The sequence below is a fragment of the Pelecanus crispus genome, chromosome 9 (assembly GCF_030463565.1).
Source record: "Pelecanus crispus isolate bPelCri1 chromosome 9, bPelCri1.pri, whole genome shotgun sequence".
NCBI lineage: Eukaryota > Metazoa > Chordata > Aves > Pelecaniformes > Pelecanidae > Pelecanus > Pelecanus crispus.
In genome coordinates this window covers 30,182,308-30,201,674 of record NC_134651.1, presented here as the reverse complement: position 1 = coordinate 30,201,674, position 19,367 = coordinate 30,182,308, and the positions used below count along the sequence as shown (strand labels likewise).

The window sequence follows — 19,367 nt, the reverse complement described above, 5'->3', positions numbered from 1 at the left end:
GAGCATCAGAATGCTGGGCACCTTCCCTGCCTCCTTCCACGCTAAATCTGTAAATACCGGGGATCTCCCAAATTTGCTGAGTAGGCACACACTCTTGGATTTCAGACGGATTGCTCATTTTATTTAGCAATTCTCATCACCTTTCCCTTCCTTTGGGGTATTATAGTGAGGTCAGCGTAGCAAACAACCAGGCTGTGATTTTTATCAAACTTTCAAAGACAGGCTGATCAGAGAAGATGGAAGCAAATTGATTTCTCCTGCAAGGGGTCAGCCCTGCAGCCCAGCTCCACTGAACTGCATTCGAGCTGTCAGCAGAGGATAAAAAGCTCTCCATCAAAGCTGAAGCAATGCTGGACCCAGCCAACTGACAAAAGCCTTCGGACAGATGGTGTCAAAGTGAGTGGAAAAGCCTAAATATTCATGGATGGAAAAACCTGTTTTTCATGCAAAATGAAGTTGTTACAGAACAAACACAGTAAGTCCTGGTCTTTCGATGCTAGCTCTTCCCACTCTGGCTTATCTTTTTTCTTTTTTTTATTATTTGTAATTAGTTCAACATTCCTATCACATCTTTCTCATTAATGTAATAACTGTGGATTTTCTACACCTCTGAGCAAACAGACACAAACCAAAACCAAATATTTGTCAGGTGATTAGGGGTTTTCACTGGCGTAGTGCGGCAGCACTTTCCTAATAGTAGGTGACCACAAAAATCCTTATGTAAGTCCATTCGAAGCTGCATTATCTGAAGGGTCCATGTTGCCAGACAGAAGGAGCCTCCTTTTCTAATAAAGATTTTATCACAGCAAAAGCGAAAGCCACAGAAGCCTCTCATGCTAGATTGCATGCTGTGGAGTGAGGCTGCTCTCGATTTAATGAGGGCAAACCCAACCCATGGCTGGCTTTTTGTTATCAATGGTCTTTGCTCCCTTGTGGTACCCCAGCAGGAACAGGGAGTGATGCTCTCTGGGGTGACCTGGCTGCCCTGAACAGGACACCCTGCCCCTTAATCTCTGTTGCCCTCATTGCTCAGGAGCAGCCCACCTCCTTCCAAAGCAAGGACCTTACTTCTTAATACCATCCGGACATGGGGAGGTCTTCACCCTTCTCAAGACTGCCATGCAAACTCCAACCACTACTGGAGTATGTTACTGGAGTATATTACTTCATGGGCTATAAATATCAGGCAGAGACACGTACAGCTCCAGGCAGGGAGCAGGATGATACCTGTTCCTTTGACTTGTTTTCTTCGCAGTAAGAGCAGTGTCTGTCCTGAATCCTGACCAGTTCATGGCCTGACACATGAATTTTAGCTGTCAGAAAACTTGGCATCTGGTGCCTGACCCATTCTCCAAACTGTCCAACTCAAAAAACATGGAGACATTTGAGGCTGTGCAGCAGGGAGGCAGTTGCAAGCCAGCAGAGAGCTTGTCTTCATATTTCTGTGTGAGTGCTGGCACACTCTCAGCCCCATGCTGGGCCATCATTTTTAATAACGTTTCATGGGATCTGGGCTTGGCAGCGCCAGAATTCCAAGAGCTGATGCAGCAGAGTAAAGCCAGAGGTTCTCTAACCCTTTGGGGGGAGCAGAGATTGTCAGGTACCTGTGAGAAGCTCTGTGCTGTCTGGGGTTTGCATTCTGCTGAGCTGCAGAAAAGTTGGGACCTAACTAAAGGGAGCAACTTGCTTGAGGCCACCCAGCAGCTCCCGGCACAGCCAAGGCTCCCTGAGCCCAGAGGATCAGGCTGGGATGCAACTCATGGGGCTCAAAGCCTTTCCAGGAGAAAGTGTCTGCTAACTAGAGGTGGAAGGCTTTCCCTGGCTGGCACTCCTGTGACCGCTGCCACCCCTCTCAGTAGCACAGGTGCAGGGGGAGCAACTTGGCACAGAGCCAAGGTGACTTAGGGTTTTCAGAGGTAGTAAGGAGGCTAGAGGTGCATTGGCATCCTGAGGATTTAGGGGCTCATGGGAAGACCAAAGCCAGCCTTGTGGCATTTGATTCAGGCTCTTCTGCATATTGCATTCTGAATGGAAGCTGGAGCTGTGGTCGTACACACTAGCTTGTTCCCAAAGCCTGCCCAGTTAAACCAGTAGCCCTCCTTAGTATGGATCATAAGGCTTACTGGCTAGAGCAGAACATGCCCTGGGGACAGGAAATCTTGACTCTGCTCTATCACCCACATACTGCTCAGCAGCAGGGAGACGACCTCACTTCTCATGCTGCAATACCTGTGTGACTCCAGTAAAGATAATGTTCCTTTCCTTTCCAAAATGCTTTGGGCTATAGGCGAACCATCAGCTGCAGTCGTGTTCAGCCTGGGCTCTCAGCAGGGCTGCAGGGAAGCCAGGTTGCAGTAAGAGTGTTTGCTCTTCTCCCTTGCACTGCCACAGCTCTCAGCTGCCTGCAGTGAGACCTCCAAGAGCAATGTCTTTCGTCACGCATAAAAACAAGGAGAAAGGAGAAGAAGGTCAAAGCCTAGCTGCTGTGACAAGGCACATCAAGACTGCACTTTCAAACCTTCTTATCAGCCAGATGAACTGGTTTGCCCCCAGAGCATGTGAAGACTGACTTACAGTGCCACAACTATTAACTACTTGAGCAGGAAAAGGCTATCCAAATGAGACTGATATGGCAAGAACTCTTCTGGTATGAATCCAGCTCAGTGTTCAGAAAAGCACAAAGCCTCAGTGGCAAGGTACTGCAGAGCCTTTGAGCCCCCTCAGGAAAGGCAACAGTGCCCCAAAAAAGCCAGAATTGAAGTGATTTGTCCACAGTCACACAGGACATCAGCAGCAGAACCAGCATCTCCTGCATCCCAGGGCTTCTGCCCCAAATCTGCTGCCCCATCAGCAGCCCTCTGCTCACAGTTGGTTTCACACTCTCTCCCTGGCTGGCTTTTTTGGATAGCTGAATGATGTGTCATTGTTAATAACAATACTGTCATCATTAGCCAGCAATGCAGCTTTAGAGCTGCAGCTGGGGCTCTTCTGATGCCACAGAAAGCAAATCTATTTCCAGGCTGCTCAGGAGCAGGTTGGAAGGAACCAGACCACCTGTGCAGAAAGCAAGGGCATGGCGTGCTTTGAGATCTGAAGAGAGATGGGTGGGCACAGCCAGGAGAGAAGCATATTAAAATAACATATTAAGCTAGTTAAACAATTAGTTTTCAAGTATATTTTATAGTATCCACATGAAAGGATATGCTCTCTCACTGAATGTGAAACCTCCTTACAAATATTCCTGAGGTGGCACGTCCATGTGGGGTCTCAGCCCTCCAGCAAGCTTCTTGTGCACTGATGGGAGGGAGAGGTGTCTTGGCAGCCTGGAGAGAGAAATCCTGCCTGCTGAACTTGAAACACAGACTGCTCCCTCTGGAGGCCTTCAGGAGCATCTATGGGGAATGTAGGTACCTCACCATGACCACAGCACTTGGCACCTGAAACCGTGGCTTGAACAAAATGCGCAGAAGAGGTGGAAGGGATGCCACATGTAATGATTGCATTCAGAAGGCATTGAAAAACTATACTGAAGTCAGGCTTAAAATAGCAAATCTCTGCCTTAAGTCTTTCCCTCCAAACACTGGATACAACCCCTCTTTTTGGGCAGGTATGAGTAACCAGCAGCTCAGTTGGTTAGAGCATGGTGCTAATAATGCTAAGGTCACGGGTTCAATCCCTGCTCACTGCAGGGGGGGTTGGGCTCGATGATCTCTCAAGGTCCCTTCCAACCCAAAGCATTCTATGATTCTATGATTCTAACCCAGTCCAGAGCAAGTGGAGATGGATTTGTGCTGGGACAGCTCATGGCAATAAGGGTGAAGGACTTACCAGCACCGAGTGTGGTGTATTCGTAAGGGTCTGATAGGAAGTGGGGCAGGGTAACCAGGAACGCTCCCAGTGCCAGCAGCAGCCCCCCAATGCCGATCACCCGTGGGCGGTGAACTCGGCTGCCGAAGTAGCTGACGAAGATGATGAGGACCACGTTGCCGATCTGGAAAGGGCACAGCAAAATGGGGAGAATGCTAGAAGATGTCACAGAGGAAGTTAAACCTCTATAACTGGTCCCCCATAACTGTGTCTGCGTGGATGGAGAGCTCTCTTAACAGGTGGTGTTTGACCCCCCACAAGAGCAGGAACTGGACAGCCATTCACCCTGCATGTTCACAGCAAGTCAGTGCTTCCTTCTCATCAAAAGACAGTGGGCCAACTCCTTGGCTTCTGTCACCTGTGTGCATCCTGTGTTGTCATGGACGGCTTCACAACCTCCCTGTGGTCTGGCTGGGGCTTTTTTCAGCACCCACACATGCCCTCCCACCCCATAGGATGTGGCATAAACTAAACATAGCAAGAAATGAAGCATATTGCCTCCATTCCCATGACTCTAAGCAGGCATGAGCCCAGCTACAAAGTCTAGGTCACTGCAAATGTTTGTGACTGGACATTTGCAACTGCAGATATGATCAGCTAAAAAGATATGAAAACATGCATCTTACTCATGCAAGGGCATGAACACCATAAAATTACAATTACATGGGCTTTGTCAGCTTGGGACAAGCTAAGCATTATTTTAACCTTGGCATGTATGGCTAAGAATACTTTCTATTTATGTTTGCGCGGGCTTCAGTGTTTGTGTCTCTGTGGTTTTTGTTCTTGGACTTGCTGCAGCCATCAATGTCAAAAGATTGTGGTCCTGGACAGGCAGGGGAGCTCACACAGAGCTGGAGTAAAGTGGTGAAATCCCTCTCATAAAGCAGAGAAATAAAGACATATGAGTTGTCTGAAAGCTGTTATTCTTTAACAGCATGGCATATGAACTATTCCAGTCCTTTTCCCTTTATATTCTTGCAGTAACAGACTGCTCTACATGTTTGCTTTGCTATTACTTTTCCAGGCATTAAGTCTCATAAGTAGAAGTAATTTCTCTAGCGGATGAGGAGCACATGGGTTACAGATGTATCACTGCTGTGGGTGGCGGGGTACTCTGCCAGGCTTAATTATGCTAGATGAGGATTACCAATGTTACAACTGTCCATACTGGGTCTCTCTTTGCATGGTTTGGACCTAGTCACATTCAGTGGGAAGTCCTTCATTGGTCTCAATAGGTTTTGAACCAGCCTTTTTTATCTCGGATGTAGGTGCTGGTTGGGGTAAGACCTGGGCATCTGCTTCCCTAAGGACTCAGGAGGATTCCCAGTGCTCAGCCTCTTGGTGGAGGATCCCATGTGAGAAGACCAGCTGTACACAAGGTAAGCTGCGACCAAGCACTTCTTTGTGTCATCAAAAGAAAGTCTCTCCCAGCAACACTTTTCCTAGTTGGCCTTGGAGAGCTACCAGAAAGGATACAATTAATGACAATGTGAACTAGAAAACTTATTCCAGAGGAGTAAGTGTCTGTGGGAAAATCCTTGGCCAGCTCAGCAATATGATGCCAGTGAAAGTCAGTCCTTTGCCACAGGGCCATCAGGAGGTGGGACCACTGAAGAAAGGCAGTAGATCTTGGAGAGACTGCTGGCCAGGGTCTCCTTTCAGAGAAAGCTGGGAATGACTCATGCCAGGGTCATTCCTAAAGCCAATGAGATGCCTATGAAAACAGATACTTTTACTGGAACTTGCTCACGGAGCTGTAGTTGTGTGGGTACTACTCATCATAAAACACTTTTCTTTGCAAAAGCTGTACGAACTGTGACCAAAGGAGAAGAATCACATTGCATGTCTCCCAGTTGTGTCTCTGCTAGAGATGTGTGGCATCCCAGGGTGGATTGGTCTCCTCTGACACAACCTGCTTTCTGCTGCTGCCCTCCAAGGCCACATCCTCACCACCTAACCCTACCTTCAACATCCTGGTATATAGTACAGCAAGAATGAAGTGTGAAGAGGTGTCCAAGTGTACAGCAACATCTGCTTCATCCACCATGTGTAGTCATGGCTGAGGAAGCACTGAGTGTGAACAACCCTGAGACCCTATTTGGGGAAGGTCCCCCAATTTTCTGGCCACTCCTGGGGTCTCCCAGACAAGTGTCTCACCCAGTTACCTCGTGCAAGCTGGAGATGAAACCCGAAGAGAGACTGGAGAGCCCAAAGCGCTTCTCAATGGTAGTGAGGCTGCTCTTGAAGTTGGCACTGTAGAGGAGCTGGGAGAGCTGGAGAAGCCCATGGCACAGCACAAACACCTGTGGGCAAAAAATATGCCGTCCCAGTTAGTACCCAGTTAGTGCCTTGCTGATGTGTAACTGCTGGAGACCATGCCTAGTGCGAGGAATTTGAGAGTCATACACACATGGATTCAAGTTGGCCAATATGGTTGCATCTCTGCCATGCAACAGATCTACTGAAGGGCTCAGTCCTGGATCCCTAATTAATTTAGCTTTGCAAAATGAGCGATGCAGTGTTCAGAAGAGAGGGCAAGGAGCTCTGGTTTTATTTTTCCTCTGCTTTACCGTTATTAACATTCATTATTATTTACACTGTGGCAACCCTTGTGCAGGCCTCAAGAGCAACGCTCCAACCCTAGGAGGACCTGTTGCACTGGGAGTTGTACAACAATAAATCAATGACACAGGCTTGACTTTGCATAGACTTGGTGGGTGCTCCTGAGACCATGTTAGAGCGAACCCTGCAGCTGCCGTGCTGCAGCTGAAAGGGAGCCATGCTGGTTTAGACTACCTAAGATCCAGTATTTCCAGTTGGCCCCTTGGATTCACTCAGCTGTAAGGCCAATTAACAGAACCTGCTCCAAGGGGTGTTGCAAGAAAATGTTGAAAAAGGGCTTTAAAAGCCCCAGAGGGAAAAGATGAAATATGCACAATGTAGTCTCACTACTGGAAGACCTCTGTAGTATTCTAAAAACAGCATTTTTCCCTTGAGCCAGGCTGTGAGCCGAGCCAGAAACCAAGCCGAATGGAGGCAGAGCCTGCCTGGAGCAGAGGAGGGAATACAGAGAGTTTACGGGGCAGGGCAGAAGCACGGTCGAAAGAGCCCGGGTGGCCTGGGAGAGGAAAGCGCTCTCAGCCGGGGATGCAAGAGGCAGCTCACAAGTGTCTTTTGATCTATATTTAGTCAGAACAGTTTTCCTTTATTTTTCTTGGAATGGAATGCATTCAGACAGTGCCAAAAGTATTTTAAAATAATTAAAAAAAAAAAAAAAGAAGGGAAAAGGTCTTTTTATTTAAATTCACAGGAAATCAAATATTTGCTGAATACCGGAAGCGTGTCCCACAAAGATAACAGTGGGAAGCCTAAGATGATGAATGGGGGATCAAAGGTACTTCAGGGCTGACAAATTCTTTACGTCCATGGCTAGGAGCACAGAAATACACATTATTAGTATTTATTTGAAATGGCGGTAGTGCCCAGAAGCCCTGACCCATTGTGTAGAGAAAAAAAAAAAAAACAAACCAGAAAAAGAATGAAATTGTCCACCCAACATGGAGAATGCAAATGCCGTAGGTGGGTGGAGTGGCTTTTTGGGGAGCAGAGTAGGACACAGAGCCCTGGGGATCTACCTGGGGCTGGTCAGGTGATTGCAAAAGAATTTGGGTAGGAGAAGATGGGCAAGAAGGTGGCTTCTTGGGAAGCTTCTCCTGAGAGGGAGGATAGCACCAGCCAGGAGACAGAGCTGGGTATCTAAAAGCATAAGAGATAGGAGAGATGCTGACAGACTGTGGGAGAGGAGAGGACAGAGATGAAAAGGAAGGAGAAAATGAGGCCCTGGCAGTGTGAGGGCAGGCTGTGACCAACCTGGAGACCACAGAAACGTAGAAGGAGAAAGACAGAAAATGAGGGAAGAAGGGTCACAGGGACAGGCTGCTGTCATGAACTCCCCAGTCACATCTTGGAGGGGTGTCAGCAGACAGGCTAACATCAGGCAGGTATCTGTCACCGCAGTAGCCAAGCAGGAGAGGACAAAGTCCCAGGCTGGGACTTTGCCCCGTCAAAAAGCTGCAGAGAAACAACGTGGGGTGTAACGTGGGAAACCCTCGCAGACAGGGACAAAGTGGAAGTGAAACATCTGAAAGTAAACTCCTGAAGCAGAATGACCTCTATACCCTCCAGCTATCAATTCCTACATTCAAAAACCCATCCCAGCACACATGGTCCTGCAGGTGATAGCTGGCTCCACCACCTTCTCCTTCCCCAGTCCTGACTTGGGATCACTAGGTAATTAGTCATAGAATCATAGAATGGTTTGGGTTGGAAGGAACCTTAAAGATCATCTAGTTCAACCCCCCCTGCCATGGGTAGGGACACCTTCCACTAGACTAGGTTGCTCAAAGCTCCATCCAACTTGGCCTTGAACATTTCCAGGGATGAGACATCCACAACTTCTCTGGGCAATCTGTTCCAGTGCCTCATCACCCTCATCACCCTAGTCCAGCCAGGCTGGTCTGGAGCAGAGAGGCAGCTCCTGCGAGGATGAGAAATGGAGAGGGGATCTTGTTGCCAGAGAACATTAGTTTTTGTTCCTGCAGCTCTGGCCAGACCCTACTGAAGTCATTCAAATAAGGAAGTGCTGGCTAAACAGCAGAGGGCTGGGATCGCCTGAGATGCAGAGCAGCTGGAGGGAGAGCTCTCCCGGTGCAAGGCGTTAGCTGGAGAAGCCAAGCTGTTTACCAACGGGGAGGGAAGAGGGTGGATCACTAAGGCTGAATTTAGCGCAGCAAATGTCAGCCTAATCCCAGGGCAGATGGGGAGATGAGAAGTGCTGGGGAAAGAGAGGATGCTGGCAGGGAGGGAAGATGAGGAGGAGAGGCAGCCTGACTCCCTGAAATGCTGAGGTTGGCAGGGGATGGGGAGAAGGTAGAGGCATGGAAGGATCATGGGGAACCAGCACTGGCTCTGATTCATGAGAGGATGGAGGGCAGAAGTTGAGAGGGACAAGCTGTGGTCAGAGAGGGCAGGCAGGAAAAGCTAGAGCTGGCAGGAGATGGCCTGAGATGGATTATGCATGGGTGATAATCTGGGGACAGACAAAATGGGGCTGTGGATCCTGAGATGCCTGGGAGCAAGCTGGGGCTGCCTGCTCTGAGGGAAGGCAAGGTGGGAGAAATGCAGTTGGAGAGCACCGACGAGGGGAGAGGAAGACTTTGGGGTGCGACTGCTCCCCCCTGCCCATGAGTCCTGCGAATCCGGCTCCTGCAAATAGGGTTAGCAGGAAAGGCAGAAGACCAGGAGGGATGCTCAGGGCACCCGATCCCGCCCCGCACTGCTGCTGGCACTGAGACCACACAGCCCTTGGATGCAGAGAGCCCGGAGGATGGGATAGGAAGGGCAGAGGAGATTTTTTTTTGCTTGGGAAGAAGCTGCCACCCAAAGCAGCTAGAGCAAAGCAAAACAGCCTTTGCTCCAGTACTTGTGCAGCTGGAGCTTGGCTTTTCCAGACACACTTCAACTGTCTGGAGGTGAGAGATGTGCCTGATTTAAGACTTCCCCTGCATTCAACAGACTCAATTCTAATTAAAATAATGATGGCCCAAACCTTGAAGGCTTAGACTGCAAATAGCTGGGGGAGGGGCTTACTTGGAAGGCTCCCCAAAAAGAGCCCATGCACTGCCTGACCTTGGCACTGGCCGAGACGCTCTGGCTGTGAAGAGCAGACCTCTGAAGCTGGTAGAGATGAAGGGCACCACTCTCCCATGTCCCCTTGCAGGTCTTCACAGGTATCTCCCAATCCCCGTCCCTCTCCCCATGCATTCCCATCCCCACATGTTCATGCTGACCAGCCACAGTGTGCTGGTCCATGGAAACCAGCACTGACCTGGTCCCTTCTGGCTGCAGAGAGCATGAGATGTGCTGCGCTGGCCCCAAGCATCTGTCGAGCAACCCCAGGAGGGATAGAGCTGCTGTCATCCACCTTCCATAACACTTAACGAAGAAGGAGGTTTTAAAGAAGAGCCAAACTCATCAGAAGGGAGGTTTTGCTGATGCAAAGCAGGCACAACAGCACCAAAGGCAAAGGCATGGTGGGAGGTTAAGGAGTTGGACACTCCCACAAATATGAAGTGCCGACCCTCTGGAGCAGATGTTCCCATCGGAACCTGGTGTATTTTTGGAGCTGCAGACAAGCAGCAATTGCGGGCAGCCAGGAAGCAGTGCAAACAGGCCAAAGGCGTACACCCACATGCGCCCATGCGCGTGCACACACACGCGCAATCCCCTCTTAATCATCCCTACATCTCCTTCAGAGTGCCTGAGTGATCCTGACTGCAGGCTGTTTATACAAGACACTTGACTCCTTTCCAAGACACACTTCATTTAAAAGGAAAGCAAATGCCTGGAGGACGGTCTCTTGAAGACATGCTGCTCCCCCCGCCTCCCAGTTCATGGGGACTAGCACCTCCCAAGGGCAATGCTTTTTCTTAAGGAAGAGAAACCCACGCTGTTGCAGGGAAGAGAGGGGACCAGTCCCTCCATGATCTGGACAACACTTCTCAGGCTCAAAGCAGAGAGCTGGCAGCTATTCGGTCAATCCCAACCCAAACCTCCTTCACAGAAGACATGTTTGACAAATACTCCACCTGGAAGGCTGGTGGGGCTGAGGCAGGGAGCAGGCTGGGCTGCAGGCAGCCCCCAGGCATGACGATGTGCCAGCAAGGCTGAGATCCTACACTGGCACCAAGACGTCCCTGTGGGATGACAGGTATGGCCACAGTGGCTGGTGCACTCTTGGGAGATGTCTGAGATCATGTTTGAGCCCTTGCAGCCACCACAGAAGACCCACTTGCACCCTTTCCACTTCTCTGAAGCTCACAGGGAATAAAATAAGGGTCTGGGAGGAGAAAGGGGGTCTCCCAGACTCGTGCTGAACCCATAAAGCAGACAAGGATGAGGAAGCCAGATCCAGGAGGTAAACCCTTCCTTGAGGTAGGTGTTCTTGGGATCAGAAGCTTTTGGGGTCAGAAGGAGGTTGCTGCTCCCAGGGCTAGATGCATGCAACGGGAACAGGCACTGTTGCGGGCAGTGCTGGTAGGCAGCAAGTACTTGCACTACCCCATGTCACATACTGGTTCCTTTCTCTCATGTCTCTCTCTTTCCATATTGCTTATATAAGATAATGCACTGTCACCACTGTCACTGACCTCAAACAAGTACACAGAGATTGGACTTTAGAAAAGCCTATTATGAAAGGTGGATTGTTTCATAAGAGGTTTTTTGGGGGGGCAGGCTGGGGGAGCATCCCTTGGTCACCAAGGCAGCCAATAAAATTCTTGGCAAGTTGGGTTAAACAAGACAAAAAAAAAAAACAAACATGAAGGGCTTGATAACCCCAGCATGCATGTGTCATGACCCATGGCCATAGGTCAGAGTCAAGGCCAGGTAAAAAAAATCAGGTTTCTTTTTATTTCAAAGGAGTAAACTGTCTCTATGGAGCCTCCACGAGCCAGGGGCCTCCTCCAGGAGCCAGCCTGGCTCTGCTCTGCAGGAACCAGGGGTTTGCGAAGATGCTGCTACATGCACCATGGCCACTGGCCCTTCCTCTCTGCCACCTGGAGGAGTGAGTTAAGGGTTAATTCCTTGCTCCGCTTCCACAGCTTCATGCTGTGGTAGTGGCACTCATGTCCAAAGTAATCTCTCACCTCGTTTTTCAATGTCTTCATCTTGGCAGCCCTGCCTGGAGATAGAGAACATGGAAATGTTGACAGTGCAGGTCACCCTGTGAGGAGAGAGCATTGGCAGCTTCTGGCTCTGGCTCTCGTGTGCTAACCTCCATGCCCAACAGCCTTCCCAGGGCAGTGCCTGTAGCAGCTTGCAGGGAAAGAGCCAGGGCTTAATTCATTAGATGGACACAAGAGCTGCCTGGGGAGCTGTAAAGAGGAGTGGAGATCCTTGCAGGACCTATCAAACTGCTCCCACCTGACTGATGACACTGAGGTAGGACATGGCCAAGAGCAGTCATTACAGGAAGGTGCAAAATGAATGTGGCCAGAGTAAATGTTTGGAAAGGACTAGGAATAAGGATGCTATGTTAGCTCTTTCCCTCTGCATAGTACTATTAGAGTTGCATTTTGAGCTCTGGAGAGCCAAAGCAAAATTGTTTGTCCTTAGTGGAAAGTCATAGCCCAAAGCAGGAGACCACAATGTGCCCACCTCTGAAGGCTTCTTCCACTTTAGTCTCCTGAGCTTCCAAGGGGAAAAAGAAAGGGAAGGAGGGAAATTTAGAAAGTAATAAGAATATCCCCGAAATTTTAATAGTCAGGGAGAAGACAGGCTGTTTATTTTAGAGCTTATATATGATCAACACTCACTACACTAAGAGATCCTCCTGCAGTAGGACAGCTGAGATCACTCAGTCCAAAAGAAATATATCAGCTGGAAATGAGAATTATGCGGACATGCGTGGGGAAATATGTCCCCTCCTTGGCATCTCTTTCCTACATGCAGCTGCCTAGATTTATAGATCAAAAAGCACCGTGAAAGATGAAAAAAAAAAAAAAAAAAGCAACATTTCCACAGAAGGAACCAAATACCCTGCCACACAGCACGTCCCTTAGCACAAAACCTCTGAGCCTGAAGCATGGTCCAATGGCAGAAGCTGGCTCCTAAATTTTATTTTTACTGCAAAAAAGAAACTAATAAAAAAACCTAAAATGATTAGGGATTGTCCGAAGCACACTGCTGACCAGATTATTAGTTGCAATGATGACTGTCTACTGCCAAGTAATCCACAATTTACAACCCCCAATTGTCAAGTGCAAAGACAATGTTTGCTCTTTTTGCAATGAATGTAGGCATGGGATTTCCCTGCACCATATCCCAATGCCCTTGCAAGGTCCATGCAAGCCTTGCTTTGCTCAGTTGCTGTAGAGGGAGAGCTCCAGGGGACATAAAAACTTGCAGATGTTGGAAAGAAAGGAGGTTTTTGGCTGTGTAGGATTGCTGAGACCAGACCCTCAGCATGTGAGGTGAGAGGGTTTGCTGCTTCCCAAGCTGCTGCTGAGAAAATACTCCTGCCTGCAAAATATGATGCATATCGCTAAACAGCCTTCTTTCTTCCTGCAACTGGACCGAGCGTGCAGGTAGGTTGTGTGGTTGGGTCTTTGTTCTTTCATTTTTTCCAAAAGTCTCTTTTCTTTACAGTGCATCAGGATCCGATCATGATTTCCTTGAGGGTAGCTTCAGCTTGGCTTTGTTTTCCCTGACCCACAAGTGTATGTAAACACCCCTCTCACACGTCTGCAGCCCTGGCCATGCCTCATGTGCCCTATCAGCGACACTCCTCTCCCATTTTGCTCATGGTAATCTTATCTACGCTGACCACTCCTTGGTTGTGTTTGGGCACTGAACCACCTCGCCCCTCATAAAATTATCTTGTTTCATGTCTCCTAGACCTTGATCCCACTGAACTTTCCAACCTGTTTTACCATCTCACTCTTCCCCATCTTTTTCCTTGTGCTGCTGCTGCTGTTGCTGGTCCCTTTTGAAACCTGATCCCACCAAAACCAGACATAAACACAGTGTTGGATCCATCCAAACCCAACCTTTGCTTTCTGATGCCAGCACCATCACCACAAATGCTGGAAGACCCCAGTCACAGGGGGTCCTTCTCCCCCATGCCTCCCCACTTGTCTGAAGGACCCTGCTTGCTGCTTTGCTACAAATACTCATCCAACTTGCCATCTCTCCTTGCACAGTGCTCAGTATCGGAATATCGTTTGATTTTCTTACTTAAACCAATGGTCCCAATCAACAATGACTTATCTCCTCTCAGTGCTTCCCTCTCCAAATCTATAGCCAGGCTGTCTTCAGACCAATGACTTGATGAACCTCCTATTCTTGCTAACAGCTAAATAAAGCAATTCATAATCTTTTCCAACAGGATATGAAAGCACAAGTATTACATCTCCAGGCTTCTGAAATACACTCCTCTTGGCAAATTCCTTTAGTCCCTTTAAAGGAAGGGACAAAAAACTTGCCCTGATGCTGTTGGGGCCTCAGACCCCAAGGCAAGGCTCCAGTTTCTTCTGTAGAAGGCATCCAGCCTCCCCAGGGAGGGGAGAGCTCCCCACTCCTGGCCATTGCACCCCACATGCCCCCATCATCTTCACCCTGGGATGCTTTAAAGCCTTATCACACTCTGAGAGCCCACGGTCTCCTTCTGACCTTGCTGTCCCCCCTCCTGCACTCTTCCATACCATCTCTCTCCCTGCCCCAATACAGCACCCAATTTAAATCTGCCCCTAAGGCTTTTAAATCTGCCCCTGGACTCCCTCCAGCTGACATAAGTGACAATAACTCTCTATTATCCTCCTGCTTCCTTTCCACGCCAGGCAGTCCACAGGGTAAACGCCTCCCCCTGCCTGCACTCCCAACCATTTCATGCTGCTCCCCTGCACTCTGCAGCTAACCACCTTCCACCTGAAAGCAGTTCAACTCCGCTAAGTAACAAGATATTCATGAAGATCTCCTTGTCATGTTTCTGGGGATCCTGAACAAACAATTATCTATCAATTAAAATAGCACAAACTCATGAAAGAGACAATAAAGGTGAAGAAGCAAAAACATCTGAGGCACTGCAAATAGAGAATGCCTTTGAAACAATCCTTTTTCAGTGGATGTCTGGAAGGGCAAGATGGACATAATGATTGGAGACAGCAGTTAGGACTCTGGACTGGGGGCCATCAAGGGGGTCCATGGCCATGCATATGGGTATCAAAAAGACTAACCATCCACTTCTCCAACTTTCAAACCTGTTTTATTCCTTTAGGCTCTGAGGTCCTTGGTGTCCCCCTGCCACTGGGTGCTGGCATCCACCTGAAGGTTGACTTCATCCTACATTTGCCAAGCAGCACAACTGCAACATCCCAAAATGAGGTGAACTTCAAAGTACAGGGCTGTCCTTGCTCATCATCACCCATCTCCACCACCACTGTAGGATTACCAAGATGCTCTAGGCTTCTCATAGAGGACAGTGCTCAGGAGCAGCCTCCCAGCCCCAAAAACTGAAGGCCTTTGGCATTCTGCTTTCTCTCTTCAAGGTGATTCAAGACCAACAGCCAGCTTCTAGAGGGGTTCAAGCAACCCTGCCACATCTGAGGGGGCACTCAAAGACATAAGCACAATGACCAGGTTTATTCCATCTGTGAGATACAGTGCAGACGGCAAACACACTGTTGGCTGAGCCAGGTGGCACCCTTAAATATCAGTGCAGACAGAGCCTTGGTGCTGTTCGGTGTAATTGCAGCTGCAGTCATTAATACCCACATATAACAGGGAGTAACTTCCACAGCAGCGACAAGGAACTGTCACCAACCACGTTTCCGTGGGGTACAGAGATCAGCTGTAATTGCCTGCTGTGTCAGAGCACAGATATGAGCCAGCGGCCACATCCACAGGGCATTGTCTCCCTGAGCGTCTGCTTCTGCACCGGTCCTCCTGCATCCCCAGCAGAGCCTCCGTACCATCCATTCCCAAAGCTGCCATCCCCATCCTGCTCTTCAAATCCCTGCAGAACCGTTAAAACTGCTGCTTTCCACCAGGGCCTTTCCCTCTCTGATGCCCATCCCCGGCACCATCATGCTCCCACACCTCCAAACATCAGTGGCAATGGGACCAGTGCTGAAAAACACCCTGAGAGTGATGGGAACCAGTGCAGGGAAGTAGTGGTCCCCGTCGTGGCAAACATGGAGGAGCAAGATGGTTTGCATAGAAAAATAATTTGATATTTTTGGCCCCAGCCCCGCAAAAGACACTCTGAAAATGATCCTGGCGTGTGAGCCTTAGGGAATAAATATGAGCTTCATGGTTAGGACTTGGAGCCTTCTACAATTAGGGGATTTTTTTTTTTTTGTGTTGGAAATACCATCCCCGTCAGAAACTGCCATCACTTATAGGAGGACGCTGCATCTAATTAATTTAAACCACTTTATAATACCTGTCTCTGTGTGGGATGATGCCAGGAGCTTCCCACACAATTAGCACTGGATGAAAACTTTATATAATACATTATTTGCAGCACCAGGGTCTTCTCATACAAACAAGAGCTATGACACCATATAAACTGAGATGTTTACTGTATGCCTTGCCCTCTGATGATCCATTCACAATCAAACAACTTCACAAACCTGGAAACTCAGTTGTGGCACTTAGATTTTCCGCTAATTTTGGGGGGCTGAGAGGATTGACAACTGCACACAGGCTAGTGCTTTTCTGCCTTGAAGCAGTTATTTTTTAAATGTATATATATTTTTAACACAAATGTCACAGCACAGGAAGAGTGAACAGGTCAGGAAAGGGTGGGGGATGTCATTGCCTGTCAATGTATATACATTTCCTCTTCAAAGCAAGAATTTTTCACCAAGGGGTGGGTGTCCTGACTCCCCACCATCCCAGACAGTACCTATCATCCATCTGATGCCAACAAGCATGTTTTGACAGAGCTCAAACTGTTCCTTAATGTGCTTGCATGATGCCAGTGTTGGGTTGTGCTAAATTGAAGGCTAGTTCCCCTTGATTTAGCAAAAACCTGTTGACTTTTTAAAACCAAAGTGCTTCTTTTCATGTGCTGTTTTTCCCTCAGTGCAGCTGTATTAGCACCAGCCAGGGCAGGCGGGAGGCAGGGGTCTCTGGAGGCATCTCCTGCTCCTGGGGTCACTTTGCATGTGGTCGCACACATGGTCGCCACACGGGGTGCTGCAGCACCACCTCTCCCTCCAAAATCACCTCCTAGGACCCTCCAGACAGTCTCAGTGGTGGGTGCCTGGTTGGTCTGGGGAGCTCGAGGCTCCTTGCTCATTTTGAAATTAATACTTGAGCCCTCCAGCCAGCACCAGATGCTGGGCGATTCAAGCTGGAGCTGATGGGCGCAGGCAACCGGCCAGGCACCTCCCAGTGCAGCCAGAACTCCTGCTGCTGGCAAAGTGACATCCCTGTGTCATTTGCCCTTGGCCAAATGCCCCTAAGGAGGTCCCAGACACAGCCCCTGACCAAGTGCCCTTGGGTGTGTGGGGTGCTGAGTGCCCAGCCTGACTTCTGCGGCACACACAGCCTGCATCCTGTGGCTGCCTTTGGGATGCAGAAATGGATTAACGTTTGTTGGAGCTTTTTTTTTTTTAACCCTGAAGTTTTACATCCTGAAAAAGGTATCAAGTTTGGCAGTGTTTTTTTCAGTTCCATGATATTTTTGCAAGCATGCAGCTGAAGGGAGCTGTACATATTTCAGGAAAGAGCATGAGCTGCATGAAGGTCTCTGGTTTTGGGTGGCTTAACTCATACTGAGCCATGGTCATTACTGGAGCAGCCCAGAGGGGTTTAGGGCCAACTTTTGCACCTCCACCAGAGGAGGGATCAGGTCACCAGTCCCTTCCAGAGGCATGTCAGAGTAGCCCAGAAGCAGCCCTAAATTATACAGGGTAATCTCAAGCTCTTCCTCCTGGAGTTCACAGCCAAAAAGGGCCATCAAGTCACCTGCTGGAATAGCCCAGCCTGGGCAGTGAAGACCTTCAGGGATGTAGGACTGGAAGACATCATCTGGGATGATGCCTGAGCCCTGGGAGCCCCCAGGAGGAGGAGCAGCCTGTTGGGAACAGCCCCATGGTACCCTACGGCACACCCACGGCACCCCAACAGAACTGTTGGGGCCCCACGATTTGGTGAAACTTTTGATGCCCAGAAACCAACCCTGAGCAAGCACAGCCCAAAGAGGAGCAGGTAGTGCCATCCTTCATGCAAGGTGAGGAAAGATGGGTGGCAAATAAAACCCAAACCAATCCCGGACTGCGATGCCCTACCCATGGCTGCACGTTCCTGAAAATATGCTTAGCTGGGAAGTGCCAACAAACCCTTCCTTGCAGCAAATACATGCTCATATTCAGTAATGCTAGTGGGAAATCACACCCCAGCCGTGAGCATGACCGGCAGCACCAGCACAAGGAGGTCCTGCCAGCTGGTGGCCCCTCTCATATACACAAAGCTGCTCTGCCCGTGGGCTGGTGCTGCTGGGAGCTGCCGTTCCCCAAAACTGCACCCGGCTGCTTCAGATACCGATGTGCTGAGGTGCTGCCAAGTGAGGCACAAAAGTCCCCCCCACCCAGGGAAATCCTGGCCAATGCAGGCAGATGTCCCAGGAACAGGAACCAGCACGTGCAGCAGCCTTAGTGTTCATCCAAAAATAGGCCAAAATGTGCTGCATGGGGAAAAACAGACAGGGTGAGGGGTGGTATAAAAGCACAATGGTTAGTAGGGTTTAAAACATGAGAGGTGGCCAGGGTGGCTGGTGTTTTCTCACGCAGGCAATGAGCTCAAGAGCCTGAAGCTCAGGCAGGGACCGGCTTTAAGATGACAGCTCTCACCTTGCTAATAGGGGCAGGTGAGTAACCAGGCAGCCAACACCAGAAAACCCACTTCAACCCGCCAAGATTTTGCTTCTGTCACTCAAAACGCCCTGCTCACCAAGGTTTTTAAAGCAAATCAGTGTTATTATAGGGCAGTGTTTTCTTTTCGCACCAGGATGTGGTTAATCATTCCCTAAACAGCAGCACACTGTGTACCGGACACTGTGGGTAAGCTCCACAGCTCACAGAGTGCTGCCCGTGCCGCTTCCACGGGGCATAACACCTACACGCCATGCAGGGTACCACTCCAAAACCCACTGAGCGCCCCAGCCCTTCCTGTGCGCCAAGCAGGACGGACCTCAGCAGCATTATCCAGGACTGCCCGAGGAGTTGACTTTCAGATTCTGCATCTTAGCAAACACCCTTCGTTTTACTGGCAGTTTGTATCACGGATGTGGAGACCCATGGGATGGGTTGGGGTCGCTCTCTGCACAAGTATCCTCCTCCCTCCCCGCTGGGGAAGCAGCTCATCCCTGCCAGGCACCACTCCTTACCTTGATGTTGCAGAAGATACTCCGGGAGCAGGTGCCGGACCTTTTGGGGACATCAACTGGGGATTTGCCAGCTTCTGGGTGGACTCCCATCGTGGGGACTTCCCAGGGAGCCCCGAATAGCTGGGCTGCAAGTGGGGTCCTGTCCCTCTCTGGCCTGTCTTGCTGCTGGCAGTGTGCACGGTCCGTGCCGAAAACCCTCCAAGCCCGCGACTGAGGCAGGCAGCGTGAGCGCAAAGTTTTTATAAGTCTGCTCTCCGGAGGGATGATGAAACCCTTTCTCCTCCCTCTTTTGCTTTGTGTGCCGAGGGAACTTTAAAGTCGCAGGAAGCTAACGCAAGCGTGCAGGGAGCAGGTGGGAGCGAGGGCTTGCTGAGCCCAGCTGGTTTCAGGATGGGGACCGTGGCAGTGCGAAGATGTTTGCCCACCTGTGGGGGACACCCAGCACCCCGGCCCACCACTCATCCCTGCAGCAGATCCCCTCTGCTGCGCTCACATCCGAGGCTGCAGGACACAGCTGGATGAGCCACTGGTACCGGCAGCACAGCCT

At 49.7% G+C, this 19,367-nt stretch overlaps 1 protein-coding gene across 1 annotated transcript in view; it reads right to left on the bottom strand.

The window, feature by feature from the left end:
• The window catches only part of SLCO2A1 (solute carrier organic anion transporter family member 2A1), a 29,484-nt gene extending 10,574 nt beyond the window's left edge, over positions 1–18,910 (bottom strand). The window contains exons 1-3 of the mRNA XM_009480722.1: positions 18,821–18,910; positions 6,033–6,170; positions 3,829–3,991 (exon numbers count right to left, since the gene is read on the bottom strand). Of these exons, the coding sequence (XP_009478997.1) occupies positions 3,829–3,991; positions 6,033–6,170; positions 18,821–18,910 (391 nt within the window). The remainder of the gene's footprint in view (positions 1–3,828; positions 3,992–6,032; positions 6,171–18,820) is intronic.
• Between the last annotated feature and the right edge of the window lie 457 nt (positions 18,911–19,367).